The sequence below is a fragment of the Durio zibethinus genome, chromosome 7 (genome assembly GCF_047325235.1).
Source record: "Durio zibethinus cultivar Kanyao isolate XHJ-2024 chromosome 7, ASM4732523v1, whole genome shotgun sequence".
NCBI classification, from domain to species: domain Eukaryota; kingdom Viridiplantae; phylum Streptophyta; class Magnoliopsida; order Malvales; family Malvaceae; genus Durio; species Durio zibethinus.
Window position 1 is genome coordinate 23064515 of NC_143168.1, and position 22243 is coordinate 23086757.

At 34.3% G+C, this 22243-nt stretch overlaps 2 protein-coding genes and 2 pseudogenes across 4 annotated transcripts; 1 reads left to right on the plus strand and 3 right to left on the minus strand.

The window, feature by feature from the left end:
• Window positions 1-248: 248 nt before the first annotated feature.
• Window positions 249-22243, plus strand: part of LOC149518161 (putative disease resistance protein At3g14460) — a 28158-nt pseudogene continuing 6163 nt past the window's right edge.
• Window positions 9242-14399, minus strand: LOC149518162 (uncharacterized). The gene is made up of 15 exons (XM_089764319.1): window positions 14358-14399; window positions 14153-14287; window positions 13490-13555; window positions 13246-13392; window positions 12897-13055; window positions 12389-12786; window positions 11759-11837; window positions 11464-11505; window positions 11053-11115; window positions 10883-10936; window positions 10774-10797; window positions 10118-10192; window positions 9890-10000; window positions 9742-9802; window positions 9242-9488 (listed from the first exon to the last, which is right to left on the minus strand). Exons 1-15 carry the CDS (start codon window positions 14397-14399, stop codon window positions 9298-9300), a joined length of 1647 nt encoding a protein of 548 aa, XP_089620445.1. The 3' UTR covers window positions 9242-9297.
• LOC149518163 (uncharacterized) lies at window positions 14436-15852 on the minus strand. 2 transcript variants are annotated; one of them, XM_089763932.1, is made up of 3 exons: window positions 15396-15562; window positions 14978-15123; window positions 14436-14708 (listed from the first exon to the last, which is right to left on the minus strand). In XM_089763932.1, the coding sequence occupies exons 1-3, from the start codon at window positions 15430-15432 to the stop codon at window positions 14562-14564; spliced, it is 330 nt and encodes a 109-aa protein (XP_089620058.1). In that variant the 5' UTR covers window positions 15433-15562; the 3' UTR covers window positions 14436-14561. The 2 variants fall into 2 exon arrangements, 1 of the variants encoding a protein (XP_089620058.1); XR_016343646.1 differs by having other exon boundaries at window positions 14520-14708; window positions 15441-15852.
• Window positions 18338-22059, minus strand: LOC111277510 (leucine--tRNA ligase, cytoplasmic pseudogene; annotated as a pseudogene). The gene is made up of 2 exons (XR_016343647.1): window positions 21899-22059; window positions 18338-21802 (listed from the first exon to the last, which is right to left on the minus strand). The product of XR_016343647.1 is annotated as a leucine--tRNA ligase, cytoplasmic pseudogene (transcript).

The window sequence follows — 22243 nt, forward strand, 5'->3', positions numbered from 1 at the left end:
ATGTTACAGACTATAACTCTACCCTAGGCTTCGAAGGTTCTAGGCCTAGTTATTCCTAGCTAAGAAGTTGTGAAAAGGCAACCGAGCTATGAGGAGGTGAAAGCCTCATCAACCTCCAAAAAAAAAGAGCACGATACTTCTGCTCACTACTACCTAGTCACAACACAATACATGTCATTACCAAAAAATCAAAACAAACTAACCCAGAGCCTTAGCCAAACAAAAACCTAGAAGCCCAAATGCAAACTATGGAGAAAGAGCTAAAGGCGAAAGAGGTGGCTTTCAAAGACAAGCTCAAATTATTTAAGACCTCGTCCTTCATCGAAGAAATCGACATAACTATGACTTCAAAAGGGTTCACAATGTCAACTTTAGAAACTTACGATGGTGCTTTTAATTTTTTCGTTCATTTGAAAGTTTATAGAACTAACATGATGATGCAGGATGCGAATAAAGTTTTAATGTGTAAAGGTCATGCTATTACCTTTAAGGTCGCAGCTTGATCTTGGTTTAATAGTTTTAAAACCAAGGTTAATCACAACATTTAAAAAGCTCAGCCATTACTTCCTATATCAATTTGTATGCAGCCAAAAAATAAAAAAGATAACATTAAGCTTAAGGTCAATCCACCAAGGCCATAATGAATCCTTGAAAAACTATGTCACGTGTAAACACCATTTTGATTATTATTATTATTATTATTATTATTTATTTAATTTTTTTTCTTTCCTTTCTTTTTTTTTCTTTTTCTTCTTCTCTTTCTTTTCTTCCCGTTTCTGCGTTTGTCTTCTTCTTCTTTTTTTTTTCCTTTTTCTTCATCCTTATCCGATTCAAATCTAGTGCATTAAATGCACAATCCCTAAAGTTCAAAATCACTGTCGTTAGTCGTCAACGGTCGACCGACAAGCCGCCAATCACGAATAGCAGGCGTGATTTTTCAGTTGAAAAATGAGATTCGAATCCCAGAAGATCTGGAATTTGAATCCTAACAAGCTCTATAAATAGAGCTTGATATTTGCAAATGGGGCAAGAGGGCAGAACGAAAAAAAAATGGCCAAAAAAAAAGAAAGGCAGCTTCTGTAAAAAAAAATTTTTTTTTGCAAAAACACAAAAAAAAACAGTCCCCTGGAACGGGGAACCCAGCGCCAGAAAGCCACCTAAAAAAAAGGAGAGAGATCAGTCGATTCTGTCCAAAAAAAAAAAGAAGATCGAAACTTTGAGCCTCGATCTACGTCGATTGAGGCTGTTTTCGATAAAAAAGACACCGGATCTGAAAAGATCGCGTCAAAGAGAATTTTCAGAAGTATTTTCACCTTTTTCGGTGATTGAAAACCACCGGCAGCGACTGCCAGCGGTGACCCAGACGACGGTCGGCACGGTGGTCCGACGACCGACCGGCGGACCTCTCCTCCAGCCCTCTCTCTCTCTCCCTCTCTCCTTTTTTTTTTGAAATAGAAGCCAAATGAACCAAAAAAAAATCTTCAGCTATATATAGTAAAGCAAAAACTCAAAACGACGTCGTTTTGAGAAAGACCCAAAACGACACCATTTCAGCCAAGGAGGATATGCCCGTCAACCGTGACTCGACCCGGGGTCCGTGCACCCGACCCGCGATCCGCTTCTTTCATCGACCTCTGATCGGACTAACGGGATCGGAACCGAACCGCTTAGATCGAACCGAACCGAAACCGAACCGCTTAGACCGAACCGAACGGGTACTGAACCGCCGGACCGAACCGTCCGACCGAACCGCGCGTTGACCGGACAGTTGACCGGTCCGGTTCAGGTAAAATTTTTTTTTTTTTTATATATTATTTTTTTAATATTTATGTATGTTAAAATATTTATATTTGTTAGATTAAATGATGAAATTGTGATTAAATTTTTTTTATGTAATTATGTTAATAAACTTTAAAACAAATAATATAAAGATAAGTTCAATAATAATACTAAAGTAATAAAAAATAAAAGAAAAGAAAATTTTTATCCGACGATGAGATTCAAAGGTATTTCGAGTAGTGATGCCTACGAAATCTCTAGGTGAGAAGATTTTTTTTAAAATACTACCAGCGTATTGGAGTATTTATAAAAAAAATTTTCAATACAATAAAGATTTTTTTTTTTAAAATAATAAATAAAAATTGATTAATAAATTAAAAATATAAGTAATAAAAATATGAAGAAAAGAAATTTAATCCAATGATGGGATTTTAAAAGTATTCAGAGTAGAGATGCTTTAAGAAATCTCTAGGTGAGAAGATTTTTTGTAAAATATTATCAGCGTATTGGAATATTTATAGAAAATCTCCAATATAATTAAATTCCTTTTTCTTCAAAATTTTAATTAAAATTAAAAAATTAATAAAATAATTAATAAAATTTCTAACAAAGGAGAATAAAATGTGTGCATAAACATGGTAACATTTTGCATTACATGCATGATATTTTCTTACGAAAAATAAATTCGAGCCTCCGAAGATGAGATTCTAAGGTATTCCGAGAAGCGATGCCTAAGAAATCTTTAGATGAGAAAAAGTTCTTCTAATGTTACCAACGTACTGAAATATTTTAAGAATTATTTCAATAAAAAATTCTTTTATTGAAAAGAGTTAATCAATCATGGAAGCGCCACCAACAAATTGGTACGATTACCTGCTCTCTCTATTCCATTTGCATTCCCTTTGAGGATGAGTCATAAAATCAAAAAGATCAATGAAAACTAGATGCGATGGCTAGTGATTTCAAAAAATTTAATCTTGGACTTGAAGAGAAAGTTGAGAACTGGCGTGTTATTCTCAGGGATACCCACTGCTTTGTGATACCTTCTAATGTGATAGGTCATAATCGAGACAAAGAAAACATCATAGATCTTTTAGTCAAGCCAATCGATACTGAAAATATCCCCGTCATCCCTATAGTTGGAATCAGAGGTTTAGGGAAGACCATGCTTGCTCAACTTGTGTACAACGATGAAAGGATCACTAGGGTCTTTCCCTTGAAAATATGGTTGTGTGTGTCAGATGAGTTTCATCTTGCTAGGTTGCTTTGTGATGTTATTTACTCCATCACGGGGGAAAGATGTAATGGTTTACCAGTTAATGCATTGCAAACTCATTTGCGAATGCTTTTAAATGGTAAAACTTTTTTACTCGTTTTAGATGATGTATGAAACGAAGATCATGTAAAATGGATGGAACTGAGAGATTTACTGATGACAATGGGTAACTTTCAACAAAGTAAAATCATTGTGACTACACAGAGTTCAAAAGTTGCTTCGATAGTGGGTACTATTGCTCCGTACAACTTGAAAGGTCTTAGTCACAAAGATTGTCTATCTTTGTTTGTAAAATGGGCATTTAGGGAAGGAGATGAGAAAGTATATCCAAACCTTATGAGAATTGGTGATGAAATTGTGAAAAAATGCAAAGGGGTTCCATTGGTGGTGAGAACTTTAGGGAGCTTGCTCTACTGAAAACTGAGCGACATGAATGGGAATTTATAAAAGATAACGACATATGGAAACTTGATCAAAATGAAAATGACATTCTACCTATGCTAAAATTGAGTTATAATCATTTGCCATCTCATTTGCAAAGGTGCCTAACTCGTTTGTCATTGTTTCCAAAGGATACTATTTATGATATTGATTATATCGTCCAATTCTGGATGGCCATTGGACTTACTGAAAGCCCCAAGCAAAACGAAGAGTGGGAAGATGTTGGATTACGATATTTCAAAGAATTATGGTCGAGGGGTTTTGTCCAAGATGTCGAGGTTGAATATACATATTACACATTTAAAATCCATGACCTAATACATGATCTCTTGTCAAATGTGTCTCAAGATGACTGTTTAACAATTTATCCTCATACAATAAAATGCTATTGATCATATTCGACATTTGTCATTTTCGGGTGATAATCCATTGAGAGCTCCACAGTCATTTTTGAAGAATATAAAAGGTGTGCGGACATTAGTGATCCTACCTTCTTCAGGAAGAAATAGGATAATTGAGGAACATTTTGTAAATGCTTCCATCTTGAATTTCAAGTTCCTGTGGCTACTTGATCTCTCTTATTCATTTTTGGAAGTATTGCCCAATTCCGTTGGCACCTTGAAGCATTTAAGATATCTTGACTTATCCAGGTGTTATAGAATGAGCAAGCTTCCTCGTTCTATCTATAAGCTTCAAAGCTTGTTGACATTAAGATTGTTGGATATTGATTGCCAATTGCAACTGCCTCGCAATTTGCAAAGTTTGGTCAATCTCAGATTCCTAGATCTAACCGGGGATACTCATGGGAAATTAACACCGACACTCAGCATCCATATACACAAAATAACAAGCTCAAATAAAAAATAAAAACATACAAACATATTTGGTTCGACCCAAATCAAAATGATTTACTCAAAACACAATCAACTAACAATAAATTTTTACAACTATAAAACTTTTAGAATGAGAAAAATCTCCAAAAACTCTTTATTTGAAATTTAACTCAAAACTTAATTATACCATTTTAATAACCTACTTAATTATTCTTTTGGTGTCTAACTCTCTAAGACTCTCAAACCAAAACTAAAACATTTTATTTATAAGGATGAAATTTTTTATAACTTTATTAAGCTCTCAATATGGGATATAAGATAAACTCAAAACTCTTAAAACTTTCGATGTGTAATTATAAGATTCAAAGCAAATCCAAAGAGATACTACGCATATAAGTGAGATTCGACCAAGATGTTGGAGTTCTCTTCAGTTCTTGTACTGCTACGGATGTGAGTTGCAAGAATATTTGTTTGAAGGGATGCAACAGGGATGCAACACCTGACATCACTTCGAAGTTTGACTATAAAATGTTGCTCCAAACTAGTCTCACTACCACGAAGTTTGAAATTTCTAACCAAGCTGGAGTGTATTACTATAGTTGAATGACCAATAATCAATTTACGCATGGAACTGGAAGAAAGAGAAGACTGGGACCTTCACCTGTGCCTTTAGCAATTGGAAATACGAGGTGCACCAAAGTTGGAGGATCTACCGCGATTGCTTCTTGATAGATCTGCTAGCACTTTGCAACTTATAAAAATTAACCGCTGTCCCAACTTTGAGATACTACCGGAATGGCTACAAAATCTGTCATCACTTCAAAAACTTGAGATTCTTGACTGCCCAAAATTATCCTCTCTTCCGGATGGTTTGGATCGCCTCACCTTGCTTACCCAACTACAGATTTGAAAATTTCCTACGTTGAGTGAAAAATATCAACCCGAAGTGGGTGCTGGTTGGTCCAAGATAGCACACATCCAAGAGGTTCATATTTAAGATCAGAAGATTTACCAGGTATGGTTTGTGGTACTTATTAATTTCTTTATCTTTTATCTCTTCATTGCTAGTTAAAATTGACCATATAACTTCCTCTATACGCATGTATTATGCATACAACATTTGCAAATTTTAATGATTTGTACCTTTGGTCGCAGGTAAATTTTGAAGTCGATGCTTTGGTGAGAATAAAGGAGCGGCATGTGAGACTTCAATCCACCCATTTCCACAAGATTCATTTAACTCATTTCATTTAGTTTTGAACTACTGCATGCAGCTCTCATGATGGATGATTGAACCAAAGCCTGTCGGTATGGAGGCTAGCGCTAGCTGGAAGCTTTTTAGTTTTTACTTTGTTTGATTTAGAGTCTTTGTGCCAATGTTTTGTTAGCTTCAATTAAGGACTTTATGGATTATGGACTTTATGGAGATATACTATAAAATGTATGGCTGCGTATAACCAGAAAAATGATTACTTGAAATGTGTACCATTTTATATGTTCCAACTAGCAAAGCAAGTTGAGAATAGGAATATGTCATCTATCTATTATCTATCATAAAATGAAACTCAACTAGAGATGCATAGTTGGGTGACACCATGGGTGGAGATTCATCATTTATTCAACCTTATGTCAATACTGACTTTTTGCAAAAAAAAAAAAAAAAATCTTGGAAGGAGAAAAAAAAAAAAACAGAAAGATTGAGTCTGAAAAAGAATGAACGGTGGAAAAACAAAGAAAACAACAATCAAAATTTACTATAACTCAAATCAATCCAAAAATTCACGCATGCAGACATCACAACCTTTTCCAACACCTATAACAAGCAAATCACATTTAAAGAAAAAAAGGGGGAAAAAAAAGAGAACATCAGAAAAACAAATTGAGAAAAAAAATTGTTTAGGTTGTTTTAAAGTTACAATGCCCACTCGGTACCTCTCTTGAATGGTTAGGTTCTGTTTTATATATAGCTAGCTGTTTCCTTCATGTTTCCTTTCCTTTGAAATGGGCATGGCAGACAAACCAAAAATGTCGTTTTCATTAAATAAAATGATAGAGTTATTACACTATCATCACTCTGTGGTCCATCTAAATCTAAGTCTAATATCATCATTGTGTTATTGCACCTTTCATTAGATGATGTACCTGCATTACTTGATGTAATCATCCTTGGAATTGACCCATTAATTGTGAGTGTTCCCATATTTTTGTAATTAGCATAAGAGAGGATGATAACTGGTTAAATCAAGGTTAATTTTTATTTAATTTAATTTCAATTCAATTTTTTTAATTTTTACACTTAATTTTAATTTTATTTGACATCAAAATATTATTTTATTCAATTCGATTAATATATTTATAAATTGCAACCAATTTGTTTCGATTCAAAATTAATATAATAATTTAATTTATTATAATATTCATAAAATATTATTTCTAAATATAAATTATATCTTAGTTATATATAATATAAAATTTTTATTAAATCAATACCTTAAATTAAAATATTAAATAATTATTTTATTAATATAATATATATAACATAAAATTAAATAAATAATAAAAATATTTTTTATATACATGCATCTAATGGAGTTGGAACAACTTAAAATCCAACTTCAACTCAAACCCAATTTAAAGAAAAAAAACAGAAAAAGGAAATCCAATCCACTTTCGATCTGATTTTTTATTTAAAAAAATTTATTTTGTTTAAAATTAATTAAAATCTCTAAGATATAAATTATTTTATCACCTAAATATAATTTTATAAAATTTCTCGATGTTAAAGTATAAGACTTATATCTTTTTATACACTCTGCTTCAGCTGTTTGTCGTGTTCTGATTCATTGATTAAACGATTATCTGATTCAAATATCTCCATTTCGCATAAATTCATCCATTATTGTCTATTGAGGAGGCCCATAAAAGGTGACTATAAGTTAAATCGCGATTTGGATTCAAAAGTATCCCTAGCGTAAATACACTTGGCATGAAAAATTGTGTAAATGCATTGAACACGCAATTGAATGTCCATCACGAAATCAACTTTTACTCATTGAATTTTTTGGTTTTAGTGGATGAACGCTCGATTGCTTTTTTTTTTTTTACCTTTTTAATTGTATTGAAGAGACAAAAAAATATTTTTATAATTTAACCTTTTTATTTTAATTTTTTATTTAATATAATAAAAATATTATTTGATAAATTATTATTTTTATTAATTATCAATTATTTATTAATAAATTATTATTTGACATAAATTATTTGAATAAATTTATAATTATTTATTAATTTTATAAATTTTAAAATTTTAAAATTTTTTATTAAATATAATTTTTAATTTAATATCCTATATGATTTTTTATTCTCACTATAACTTAATTTATATTTAATATTTTTGTTTTATTCAAACACATATCTCACAACTATTTTTACTCTTATTAGTATTATAATTATTTTTACTTTTATTAATATTTTTAATTTAATCAAAATCATCCTTATCATTCATTCAAATTAACTTAACACGAAGAAGTAGAATAGTAATCAAAATCCTCTTATTAACTTAGCGTGAAGGAGGAAGACTTCGTCGAAATTTTTTTTTTTTTTTAAATTGATTAGTTCCACAATATTAAGAAATTTGATAGAGAGAAATCTTATTAACTTGTTGGGGAGTGGATGGACCGTCAACGTCTAGTCGTTTGTGTACAGTTTTCGCCAAATGAATAAATTATTCGAAAATATATACATCTTGGAAAGCTATATATGAAGATCAATTGGCTGGCTCAAGGGCAAAGTCAATGAACTGCTCAGAGAAAAAGAGAGCGTTGACCTGTCTTTTAACTTAATAACCTTCGTCTTTTCTTTGATTTCAGAGTTCAGATATGGATGAATAATTCTTATTCGAGATTGCAGAAAGTGTTTTGGAGAAGATAACTTCCCTTGCTATTGAGGAAGTTCGCTTGGCATGGTTTGTCGAAAGCCATCAGGAAAAGCTTCGGGAGACCTTGACCTTGTCAATGGAAAAGACAATATACACGTGCATGTGCAGCCGGCTAGCTTTTGTCAAGGAATTTCCTTTTTTTCATGCCTTGTGGTAGGTTTTTTTTTCAGTTCAATAGTTCCAGCTTTGACATTGATAGCTGAAAAGTGAGCAGATGTGTTCCATTTGCCACCCATGACTTTCGGCTATGAACTTTTCCATCACATGGTGTAACCGTTGTTGCTCCACATTAGCACAAGCACACAAAATTTGTCCCCATACTCAACGTGAACATGCATAATTCTGGAAAGGTAAATGTAGCTTCCGGTTATTTCCATGCATGAATGAAAGCCACTATATCCATCATATCGAACACTGTGAACTTAGTCATAGGACTTTTCCGGTTACTGCCACTCATCAAAACATTAAGAATATTGTTGCCACTTATAATCTATTATTTCGAACAAAATTAAATGTTTATAATCACTTAATATCTCTCTTGATTGGTTAGGTTTTGTTTTATTGTTGTTTCTTTGTATTTTTTTTTAAATTTTGTTAGATATGAAGTGACAAACAAAACAATATATCATAATAAATTTACAACAATAAATAATAATTAATAATATAAGAAAATAAAATACATCAAAATTTATTTAAAAACTCTTCTAATATAGAAAAAACTTTTATTATTAAATAATAAATATATAAAATTATTTTTTAGTTAAACTAAAATTAATCAGCAACTAAAAAAAATAATTTAAAAAATTTCACTAAATAAATGACTTAATAAATATATTTTAAATTTATTTGTAAAAAATTTTAAATTTGATTTTTACTGTTTAAAATATAAAATACAAAATCATAACTTACTCATAAAATTTTAATTAAAATAAATCAGACAACTCTCTTTTTTTTTTTTTTTTTTTTTTTTTTTTTTCTCGGTTTCAGCGTCACTCCACTTTTACACCTAAACAGCTCCCCTTCTTTATTATTTAAATCCTATCAAAGGTCAGATGGAATATATGGGGAAGTGGATGAATTAAAGCATGTATATCAAATGAAATCTTACATGAAGATTCCTCCTCTTTGGCTCTTTGCCCAGCAGCTAATACTATCTCAACGGGAAGAGGAGCAAATGATGACCAATATTCATGTTTTGCCCCAGCTATCTCTGCCTGAATACCTGCAAAAGGTCATGTCCTTGAGAAATCTAAGCAGCTTCATACAAAATGTACAAAGACAGAATTATGGGTTTGCACATTAAAGAAACTGACTGCAGTTGCAACTTTAATTACTCGCAGGATCACCTAACCATTTATATTGGAACGCAGTGCTTTAGCTTTTGTGGTGATTATAGAGGCAACTGTTTATCCAATACAGCAGCATCAACTCAAAAACAATCAGGAATTCCACGTATTTAAATATCAACACTTTACCATGTTCCACACATAAAATCCAATAACGAGCAAGCCAGCATCTCTTTAAAACAACCTCTTCCTAAGATGAAAACTGCAGATTACGTAACTATGACATTAAGGAGTAAACTGACAAAATGATTTCTGCAAGATTAGAAATAAAGTCAACCATCTCTTCCTCAGTCAGCATCATCCTTTGAGTTACTGTTTGCAGAGATTTCATTTCACACTCCGCTTCATGGAGCTTATCTAAGGCAGATGTTGCTTCATCTCTGGCGATCTAGCTCACAATTTAAGAACAGAGAAAATTAAGTTAAGCAAGAACATTTCCCCCTTTTTAAGAATGGTAACATTCAAAAGAAAAAGCCAGAGCATACAACATAAAATTTCAAAATACCTCAGCCTCTGTCCGAAGAGAAGCAATCTGTTCGGGTATACCACCATGAGTTTGCGTTGCAGTTCTTAAAGCAGCCTGCAAGAAGAACAATGTCATATGCTACTCAGCTGCAGTTCATAAACCATGTCCAGACTAAAATGTAAAAGTAAAAGAATTAAAGTAGCACAATGATTTTTGCAAAAAGAAGTCAGTTATAAGCAACAAAGCAGGACTAGCTAGATCTACAAAAGCAATGAAACTATTGAAGGTGTTAAGAATGAATAAAGCATGACCTCTGGCAATCCTTCCTACAGATCTAAAGCAAACACCAACTTCTGCGCTTAGTGTCTATTGACTGTTGAGACGGCATTTATTTTTACATATCAGATTCTCATTTTAAAATTTATGCTAAAAATTTCATGCACATGCCTGCTTCAGGTGTATATAATAAACCTCTCTATGCATGAAATCAGTACCATCTCACAAAGAGAGATGCATAAAAAGATGCAGAAATAAGCATAAATAAACTCAGTAAACACACACTTACAAGACAAAAGAATATCTTTTAAGGCTCATAGTTATCGAGTATTATGTAATTTTCCATGCATAATGAGACTGATAACACATGCAGATTAGTTTGAGACAAGAAAAGAGTGGCACTCTTTAGAAGTACAAACCTCCCTTTCCTGCAGGGCTGCCTCCTTTCTGAAGAGGAAGACAAATAGCGCATAAGAAAAAGGAAAAATAAATCACAATATAACATTAAATTCTTGTAAGCCATGAAACTTGCCTGCTTAAAAGACGTGCTTCTAAAGTTACACCTTCTCCAAGATTAGCAATCTATATTGAACATGTTATGAATCAAGTAAACAAATACATAATTTTGCTTGCTGGAGCGGTATAAAGTTCATTTACATTTCTCTTGTTTAGTTTTCTTTAAACTGAGAAAAGTTCACCTGTTTCTCAAGCTGCTGAGCTCTTGCTTCTGCTTCCTCACACCTCTCCTCTGCAAGTTGAAGCTGGGAAGGCAAATATCATGCAAAAATAACAGTATAAGACTATTATTAACATTTTCCGTAGGCCAAAGCACTTAGTTGGCTAACCTAATTACATCAGAGTTTTTGGGAGAAAATGGTGTTGCAAAAGTTATATCCAAATGCCAGTATTCAGATAGATTATGCCCGTTCATTTGAAGATAACTGTTGCAACAATTTAGGATATTGGCTCAGTGCTTGAAGATGATGGAGAGCCAAATTGATGTGCATGAATACAATATCATTTTCCAAATAAAACTTTTCATACAACTTTACTAGATACAACAATAGAACAAGTTACATAACGAAGAAGAAAAAAGTTGCTGGAATCACCTTTTCAATTAAACTTTCATTTTCATCCTGTAGCATATCAAGCTGCCATGAAATTCACACCACATTACTGGAAGATAAAAATAAACATTTTCCTAAGCTTCTTCATGTGTTTGATCACATAGACTGAAAATTGAAGTGTTCAGACTTGAACAAATTAATTAGGTTTTTGAAAAAGAAGATATGATGACCTATACACCTGCTTTCAAATAATTCCTTAGAAACAAAAAAGAAAAAAATAAAATTGCAACTAATATATGCTAGAAGGAAACACATATTTAGCTTAACGTGACTGTACCTCATCTTGTAAAGCAGAAGTAGACTGCTTTCTTCCCCTATCTTTCAAACTGCTCATACTCCCAAAATCTGAAGACAATCTGCTTACACTATAAATTTTAGAGCACTATAGATGAAACAAAGAAAGAACCTAAACCAGTGCAATAGGCATTTTACATGATCCCAGGATCTTGAGACCCTAACATTATTAATTGAGAAAAACGCATGACGGTGATGGGCTTAAATACTTCCAGGGGAGGGCATTATGCATTCTTGAATACTGGAAGAGCAGGAACAAAGCCTTTCTTACTGTAGAGATGAAAACATAAGGACCTGAATTACTCATATATATCTATTATCTTGTGACTATGTTATATAAGAATGTTCTTAATGTTGTTTAAATTTATGACACTCAATCGCTTCTAAATCACGAATCAGAGAAGTTGCTCCATTTGATGGCAGATTTCCTCATTCTCTTTCTAATATATCTAAAACTTCAAAGACCAAGTTAAAAGGGAAAATTCACATTATATGTATAAAACTAACAAAAAAAAATAAGGGTGACGAAAGAAAAAAGTTGGAGGGGATTACGATGTGGATGATAACTTCATCCTTCAAACTGAAATCACACCAGCTTAGAGCTATAATATACCGTTTATCTCTCCGATTATCAGTTGAAGCCTCTGTTGAACTAACAGATGAGGTTGGCTTCAGTGGCATAGGCACTGTATGAGGTATCACAGGAACTGCCTTGACTCCTAAATGTTGGCGACCTGATGCTGTGGAACGAGCAGATAAAGGTTGCTCTATGGATCTGGTTAATGGACATAACCGGCCAGCAGTTGGCTGTTCTGCAGAACCCTGCAGAGATGGTTGTCCGCCTGAAATGGAATAAGGAGACATGGGTTGCTCCACAGAGCTGATAGAGTGAGATGGTTGGCCACTTGAATAAGATGATAATGGTTGCTCCATATTGTTGACAGATAGAGAGGTTTGACTGCCTGGTGTGGAACGTGTAGATGGTGGTTGATCCTGATTGATATGAACTGACTAATAGCAAATTTAAAGTTACAAGTAAGAATTACATTCATAAGTAATATAAGCATTAAACAAACAAAAAATTTAGATAACTGAGCATACTCAGTTAACAGACAAATTACCGAGGGAGAAGATGAACGTATTGCTTTTCCACAAGCAAGTCCAATGGTTGCTGTGCCACTCGCTGAACTATTATTATTTGCAAGGTCATCCACATCATTGTCCTCATCACCTGGTTGCTGTGCTACTTGTTGCACAGGCCTTTGAGCCATAGTTTTGGCCTGTGTTTACGAATGGAAGTCCATATAAGAATGCATTTCTCAGTAGCATAAAACTCCAGCATTAACCGTAAATCTTTTCCTTAAACTCACATCATAACTTGTCTGCTCAAGCTCATGCTTCTTCTCTCACATTAGCATGACAAGCAAGAAATAGCTAAAACAAATTCATAATAGGAAATCACATAATTACCATAGAAGGGCGTGACTGCATTGCCCTACCACGAGCAATACCAATGCTTGCTCTGCCACTAACTAAAAGGTCATCCTCATGATCGCCCTTATCAGATGCTTTCCGTGTAGTAACTTGTGGCAGCCGCTTCTGAGTTATGTTTTTAGTCTGCAAAATTATACAGTGCTAGTCCACTGAGAACATATTTGTTGGTAGCATCAGGCTTTTGCATGTAATGTGTAAGTCACAGAAGTTACAAACTAACGATTAGACATCTATGAATTATCTTATTCAACAAATTCCTTTGCAACTTAATATTAAACTTTCTTCCCTAAACACATTTCAAGCAGCAACCCAATTATAAACAACAATATGTTCAAATCACCAAATTTGTACTGATAAGAAAATCAAATAAGTAATTTTGCACGCAAGACCCATATGGTTACCAAACAACTAGTCAACTGAATAATACACTTCTCTTTGTAATAAGTAATAATGCATTAAGGAATATTCGGAGTCCTTAAAGACTAAATCAGTCAATTACTGATTTCCAGTGCTCAAGCATGCATGAACAGGTCACTCAATTATTAGCTTACGACTTATCTTGTTCACACTCTCACGTTCCATTTCATACCGTGTTGACAAAATGTTACATTTATCAGAGACAGCTCAAGCAAAGCTTATAAAAACACAGTACTTTCATAGCTCCAAAAGTTAAAATGACAAAAAGATAAATTTAAAATTTTAAGTCTGAAACTTAAACAACTTGAGCAATTTTAGATAAAACCTATTATATGTCCAGAGAATTTAAAATTTGTTATAAATGTAGCTCAAACTAAGAATTTAACTTGTCTAATTGCATTCATTTTCTTTCCCTGAGGCTCACTAGACAAACATGTCTATCTAAATCAGATAGTCATATAATTACCGCAGGAGAGCGGGACTGCATAGCCCTTCCACCTGCGAGCCCTATGCTTGAGGTACCACTCACTAAAAGGTCATCATCATCATTGTCCTCATCAGATGGTTGTTGTGGTGCTAGCCTTTGAGCTATGTTTTTGTTCTGGGTTTTACAAGATAACTTGCAGTAAGAACATATTTATTTGCAATGTAAAACCAGCTAGCATGCTAACATGAACAAGCTTTAGAGCAGCATAAGAGAGTTTGAAATACATTACAATGCATGACAAATTGATAATACAGTTAATAGTGGTCAAAAAAATCTTTTATAGAGAAGTGTTATTTTAACTTGTCAAATGGAATTTATTGAACTACAACAAGTTTGTGCGTCTCACTTTGACACACATGCAGCTGGTATAGCTAAAACCAAATTTGTGTTAGATAATTACTGCAGGAGACTGTGACCGCATTGCCCTTCCACCAGCGAGACCTATGCTAGCTGTGCCACTGACTAAAAGTCCATCCTCATCAGCTGGTTGTTGTGTCATCACTACTGGAGCTCGCCTTTGAGGCATGTTTTTGTGCTGGATTTTACAATGCAAGTCCAAGTAAGAATAAATTGACTTGCAATGTCATAAGTCATAACTCTACCACATGCAACCATGAACAAATTTAGAGTTTAGAGCAGCATAAGAGAATTTAATACTTAATTGAGTCATGATCATAGCTAAGGAAAGTGTCTTTTAACTTGCCTAATTCAACTCGCTCTTTTTTCTCTTACCTCTCACTTAACTAACATAGCATAGGTCAACCTAAACCAAATTCCTAGTATTAGATAATTCGATATAATTACCATAGGAGAGCGTGACTGCATTGCTCTTCCACCACCAAGCCCTATACTTGGCGTGCCAGTCACTAAAATGTCATCCTCATCATTGTCCTCATCAGCTAGTTGTTGTGTCATTGCCTGTGGAACTCGCTTTGAGCCATGTTTTTGTTCTGGATTTTACAAAGTTAAACCCAGCTGGTAAGAAGTAAGAATTATTTATTTCCAATGCCAAGCTCTTGCATAGCAAAATAGTGTTGAAAATGCCCATTAAAGAAAAGTGCCTATGACAGAACTGATAATGGGGTAAGTTTAAAAAAAACATATAAAGATATTTTAATCCATTGTTTCACTTCTTAAACAGTTCATTATTCATACTGATATGAAACTTTAATCTCAAAATTAATGTAAAAATTGTCAAAACCATCATGTTTCGAACACATACTTGTATCCGACACCCTACCCCTGAGATCACGTAACATTAAATTACCATAGGAGAACGAGCACGAGTTGCTCTTCCACCAGCGAGTCCAATGCCTCCCGTGCCATTAATGTTATTATAATCAAGCTGGTCATCATCATCACCCTCCACGTTTTGCTGGTGTGCCATAACGGCCGCCAGCCTTTGCGCCGCCGCTTTCGTTTGCGCTTTCTTCATGTTCCCCACGCTTGCGTAGCTTGATCCCGACCGTCCGTGGCTGTGTATCGGCGACGATGATGTCAGTGGTGATGCCGGCGTCCCTGGCGTCTCCGAGTCCACCGTGGTCTGATGTCTCTCGTATGCTAACTTCCTCCTATTCATATTGACTGCAATAAACAAATTGAAAGCAAAAAGAAAAAGAAAGATAAATCAATCCATATTAAAAGAAACAAATACAAAAAACTTAAGAGTTGAACTTAAAACTTACCAGGTTGATCAAAAAGAAGACTCTGTTTTTCAGTAAAAGGCAAGGATTCAAATAGCGGTCGGATGTTGCGGCCGCTATTTCGCGGTTGCGCCATTATCCGCCACCGCTATTGGAGAAAAAATGAAAGAGAATTTGAATCTCGTCTATAACGGATGAATCGCGGCCATAAATTACGGTATAACGGTGATAGCGACAATAACGATCCGCTATTGCCCGCTATTACCGCTATTCCTATTTTCATTCAAAAATTCAAAAAAAAAAATTCATTTGATTTTGTTTAAAATTTAAAATAAAAACAACAAGAAAAAAAATAAACATCAATTTACAAATTCAAAAAAAAAAATCCCTCAAAACTTAAACTTTCAAAAAAATCAATTCTCTCAAGTTCAACTTCAATCAAAATCAAGTATATGCAATTTAAAGTAAACAATTAATTCAACACTCAAATTATTTTTTTTTTTTAATTTTCAAATTTGTCATGATTTTGTGTGTTTGAGATTAGATTGGGTTATGTTACATTGATAGAAGGAGACAAGAGTTGCTGGGACTTAAAATAAGATATAAGAGATGAGAGTGAAACTTGAGGTTTATAAAAACAAGCAGATAGCACACATCAAATAAAAAGAAAACTGAGAGATGGGAATGAGGATGAAGGTTTAGAGAAAAAAAATTATTGAATGCAAGGTGAAGAGATAAAAAGTTGTGTGGGTCTGTGCAATTTAGTCAAGAGACAAGAAAAGTAGACTTGAGGTTATTATTCTTGAAAATCGACTATAACATGGAGACTGTGAAGTTTGATTTACTATAAGTTCATAAAAAGCAATTCTTTTGACTCATAAATAATAATGCTCTTACTTAATTTATGAATACCTAATCATTTATTATTTGATTTATGCATAATATAGTTCGATAATAATTTGATGAATACGGTAATTAAATAATTAAATATATTATTCGTTATGATTATTTATTTTTCACATATTTATGTATCTCTTTTTATTTTTTAATTATCATATAAATAATTTTTTAAATATGAATATTTTACTATAAATATTTTTTTAAATAAATAAAACACATGATTTGATATAAATTACTTTAAAAATCATAAAATAAAAAGTTTTATGATTAATAATTAAAATTATTATATTTTATAACAAGTTGAGCAAAATTTTAAAAAATTTATGATCGCAATAGTCGCAATGATCGTGAAAATCTTCGTTATATCCACAATCGTGACAAACACGATTCGATAAAAAACGTGACCGTTATCACAATTTAAATCTCTGATAAAAGGTAAGAAAAACAAGCATTGTTCCGTGACACAAAATGGAAAAGGATGAGAATACGGTGATTAGTTTTCCACGAAAATGTGGGAAATTGGAGGTTTACGGGGACGCATTTGAAGTGAAAAATGGTAAACCAAAGGATCGATAATTAAGGCAAGAAAAGAGGAAGTTTTAACGGTCCATTATTTTTTTCTTTTTCTAGAACTGAAAGATTTTCTTTTACATGTCAAATACGTCCCTGTGGGGTGAATGCCTAATTTCATTATATTGAGAAATATTTTTGCAATTACCTAAAGTAGTAGTGTTATACGCTTGTACTTACTCGTTCAATAAACACTTTTTTAATCAATATAACAATTGAAAGTGCATTTTTTTTTCATTTAACAACTTTATTTTTTCATATTTGATACTCCTTCTGTTTCATATTTTATGTTCTTATTTGTTTTTTGGAATTAAAAAAAAGAGAGATTTAACATGCATTATTAACTTTAATTTTTTGTAAAATATATAATTCCTAGTTTTTAATATCAAAAAATAAAAAATTATGAAAAAAAAAGTTTGGAATATAAAAAAATTAAGAATTTTAGATTTTTAAAAAAATATATAATTTTGAAAAAAAAATGAGATTGAAAGAGTAATGACAATACAATAGAATTCTTTTAATTCTTCTATAAAAAAAATGAAATTCTTATAAAACCTTTTGTAGTGGTAGAAATGTTTAAGTAAAAATCATTTGTCTTAAGCTATGTTTTCCATGCACTACCTACCATGTTAAATTCAAATGGTAACAAAACAAGAATTTTTTTACTAAATTTTTTTTATTAATGTTTTATTTGGATGACCAATAGAAAACGATTCCTACCACATCATCATTAGAAACCGGATTGCGACAATGCAAGCACTGATCACTCAGTAAACTGAACTGGAAACCTGTTCTTTTTCTTGCTTTTGAAACACCATTGGTGTTTTTTCGTACAATTGCGAGCGATTAACAGTAAGAACCAGGTCAATAAGTTGGAATTTAAAAAAAACAAATAGGAATGAATAAGCAAAACTGATAGAAGAAAATATCAAAAGAACAAAAAAAATCTTTGACTTTAAATGCAAAACAAAATAGGAAAAACACATAGGTTAGCAAAGACATGTCACAACAGCATTTTGATGCAATATTTCTGGAAGACAGCAATAAAATGTTTTACCTGCATACAGTAATAAACTCAATTTTTATTTAAGCATAAGTGACCATTCGCTAGTCAACACCCAATTAAACACAGATGCAGAGAGAAAACACCAATTTAGAACGCCTGATACCAAATAGTCCAACAAAAAAACATTTCCTCGATGTAACATAGCATGCTAAAATGACAAAGTTCCTTCACCTTGACAGGAAGATGGCAGTCGGATTTCCAGGGGATGGAGGATTCTGCTTTAGCAGGGATGCATGAGGACCAGCTTGAACATAAGCATCAGGATCAGTGGCCGACAAGACTTCTACCTCTTCAAGACCAAGTTGTCTTTTGATCAAGTCCAAGTTCTCCTTAAGGACCTGAATCTCTCCAAAGGGCAGCTTCAAATCCAGGACTTGGGCACCAATTTTAATAGCCTCATCCTTCTTGAACGTCAAGAATGGCATACAACGTTTCTGGATCTGTTTAAAGTCTGCTGCCTGACCAACAGTGCTCTCCTGCAATGCGTTCATTATCTCCCCGTCTGATGCAAAAGTATGGGTCTTATTGTCGAACTTGCTTTGGAGAATCTGCAAACACTCTGCTTGCCATCCTTCAAATTGCTCATTCACAAAGATTAGGCCTTTTAACTTGTCCTCAGTTAGCGATGTAACAGGAGCACCTTTCTTATTAGCTTTCTTTGATCCCAAAATCTGCTTCTGGAGCAGCTTTCTCATCAACACAATGGAATCTTGCAAATACTTATCAGCACTCTTGAGTTGCAGATCTGGAGAATCTGCTGTGGGCCAGCCTGCTTTCACCACAAAGCCATCCTTCTTCAAAAGCTCTCTCCAAACAAACTCCGCATAGTGAGGGCAGATTGGAGTGATAAGCCTAGTCTGCACATCCATAAACCGCCATACGAGGTCACGGTTCATGCCCCCACTGCCACAAGAGAACCTATACTCATCCCTGGCAGCTTGAAGATCATAAAAGCCAGTCTTGAGAGCCTCCCGAAACATGTAATCCCTATAATTCTGCTCAGTCATTTTGACAGCAATGTTTATCTCATTTTCAAACACCCGATCAGCATAGGTAGATGGGGGACCTGTCCTCAAAGACGATTCTGCAGCCAGAATCTCTTCCATCCATGCAATCTCTTTTGTAAGCCGTAAGATTGCAGCATTGGCAGTCTCAAACACAAAGTTTGCATCATCTACACCATCCCCAGCATCAGCCAGAGAGAATCTTGTAGCATCAGCAGAGAATTCCTCAATTGCCTGATGCAGTGTCCTGAAATTTCCAGTAGACTTGGACATCTTCTCTGAATTAAGCATAATATGTCCATTGCACCTGAATCCACAAGGCCAGTGATCCTTGGACATGATTGCTGTGTGATTGTAGATGCAAAATGTTAAATGGTTCTGGATAAGGTCTTTTCCAGAAACCCTAAGATCAAATGGATACCAGTACTCAAACTCCTGCTTCATCTTGTTAAGAACAGAGGATGGGATATCAGAAGATTTGGGATACTGACCACCACAGAAGAGAAATTCCCAGACCTCATCAGTCATCTGGGCAGGTTTAACCAGATCAGCACTTTTTCCGTACATGTCCCCATTTTGTAAAAGATGAGCAACTGTGTAATAAGCCATGTAAATGGTTGAGTCGGATAATGACTCAACAAGGAATTCTGCATCCCAAGGAATGCGAGTCCCAAGCCCAAAGGATCGTGAGCAAGCCCATTGGTTCAACCATCCTAAAGTATGTTCAAAGCCATGTCGTGTCTCATCAGAGTATAGATTCATGTTGGATAAGCACTCCTCAGCTAGTTGTTTCCATTCCGGTTCACCATATGTGATGTACCATTGATCTGTAAGAGCCACAACACACTCATCACCAGACCTTGACATAACCTTCTTCTCAGGCTCACTATAAATTATTGCCTGGCCCGTCTCAATCAGTTTGGTCCTTATCAGTGCCTTAGCTTCATGGACTCTTCTTCCTGCATACTCTCCAACAGTCATGGTTCCCTCTGTAAAACCTCTCAAGTACACCAACCTCTTCGCCTCAGCAAGCTTTTCTTTCTCATTCTGACTTTTGATTTTCAGATCCACACAAACTTTTTCAGCTGCCCTGTCTCCAAATTCTGGAATGTCAATGATGGGTATAATCTCAAATGGCAATACCCATTCATCCTTCACCCCAAACTTTTCCCGAAAAGCGGGTTTTGCTTTCAAATCATGTAAGGCCATATAATCATCAGGAGCATCGCTGGGAACACTGGTCACGATACCTGTACCTTTGTCCGTTAGAATTGTCATCATTGGAAGAGCATATATGATCTCATTAAATGAGAGAGGAGATTTTACAGGAAGACCAATCAGATCATAACCAGTCAGTTCAACCAAGCAAGTAGGTTTTTCAGGGACGCGGGAGAGCTTCTGATAAGCAAGGTTGAGTGCTGCTCTCTCAGTCAGAATAAATATCTCAGTTTCATTGATTTCAAAGGCTCCGTATTTCCCATTAGGCAAAACCCAGCAGTTTGTTTGCCCATACATGGTCTCAGGCCTCAATGTTGCAGCAGCCAAAAACACTTTTTTCCCTTCCAAAACACGCATTTTAGCTGGAAAAGGTGGCACCACTTCCATTTTAATAATAGTATACTCTTGAGGCTGAACTCCTTCACCAGTTGCCCTATCATGATCAGCACATGGCTGACCATCCAATGGAGAATATACAGTATACCTCATATCTTTAACAATCTTACCCATCGATTTCAACTTCCTCATCTGCCACTTAACAAACGAATCAAAAAACGGATTCATATCTGTGGTCACAAATGACCTTCTCCAATCACAACCTAATCCAAAAGCCTTGAGGTCTTGAACAGCCAATGGCGGAAAGAACTTCAACCATTCATACGGGTTCTGAAACTTTGATATCTCACTATCTGAAAGTCCAAAACTCCTCATAATTTCCCACTGAAACATCTGTCCGCTAGATTTAGATGCCGCCTTAGACTTTTTACCTTTAAACTTATCAGGCGCCACATTGGCATCTTCATTTGGGTCAGATTCTTCTGTTGGGTTAGGTTCCTCATCTACTACCTCATGAGGAAAAATGGGTGGATCACCAAATTGTTTGATTTCCCTAGCAAGTTTATCAGCTGAAGCCTTGATTGGCATACCGGTACAGTGAAAAGCAAAAGGCAATAACACATTGGCACCTCTTAATCTATGATAAGCAGCAGCAAACTCGAGTTTCGAAAGCGAAAAGGCATGGCCCAGATGTAAAAGACCATTCATATAAGGAAAAGGAAAGTTCCCAAAGAATTTTTCACCTGGTTGAGGTGGTTTTTCATTGGGTTCAGCTTTAAACACATCTTTTTCTTCCCACCAAACTCTAACCTTTGACTCGATTTCCAGGAGTTTGTCTCTCCTGGCATAGCTCTTGCCTCCCTCTGTTGCCATCTCGTGAAACCGATGAAAACTGTTCAAAACCAAAACAAAATAAAATTCATGAAAATGAAACAGAAAGAAAACCAAAAAAAAAAAAAAATGGAAGAATCTTTGGAAAAGAAAGTGCCTGAGTTTATTGAGGAAGATGGTGTTGTGCCTACGAAGAATCTTTGCTGAGTTGCGACGGATACAGAGCAAATGGGTGGAGATGAAGGAGGATAAAGAGAAAAGAGAGAGACTGCGTTGAGTTTCAGTTCCAGTTACAGGACTAGATTCTCATTGTTTGTTTTTACAGGTTTTTGGAGTTTTAATGATTATTAATTTTAAATTAAAAAGGCCTGCCCCAACTTTTTAACCGATCAAAAAAGTGGTATCAGAATAAGGGTTATTTTGAAATATTGATACAGAAACAACAAATGATAAAAGTAAATTTTATTTGAAATCATGAAGATTGATACAGATTCTATGATAA

Bases quoted from the DNA above. Each gene is read 5' to 3' on its own strand.
- LOC149518163 (XM_089763932.1), bottom strand. From the start codon at position 15,432: ATGTTACGTGATCTCAGGGGTAGGGTGTCGGATACAA. The intron at 15,124-15,395 runs GTATGTGTTCGA...TGTAAAATCCAG, and splicing joins GGGTAGGGTGTCGGATACAA to AACAAAAACATGGCTCAAAG. The intron at 14,709-14,977 runs GTAATTATATCG...TGTAAAATCCAG, and splicing joins TGCAGTCACGCTCTCCTATG to CACAAAAACATGCCTCAAAG.
- LOC149518162 (XM_089764319.1), bottom strand. From the start codon at position 14,399: ATGTATTTCAAACTCTCTTATGCTGCTCTAAAGCTTGTTCAT. The intron at 14,288-14,357 runs GTTAGCATGCTA...TGTAAAACCCAG, and splicing joins CTGCTCTAAAGCTTGTTCAT to AACAAAAACATAGCTCAAAG. The intron at 10,937-11,052 runs GTGAACTTTTCT...TGTTCAATATAG, and splicing joins CTCAGCAGCTTGAGAAACAG to ATTGCTAATCTTGGAGAAGG.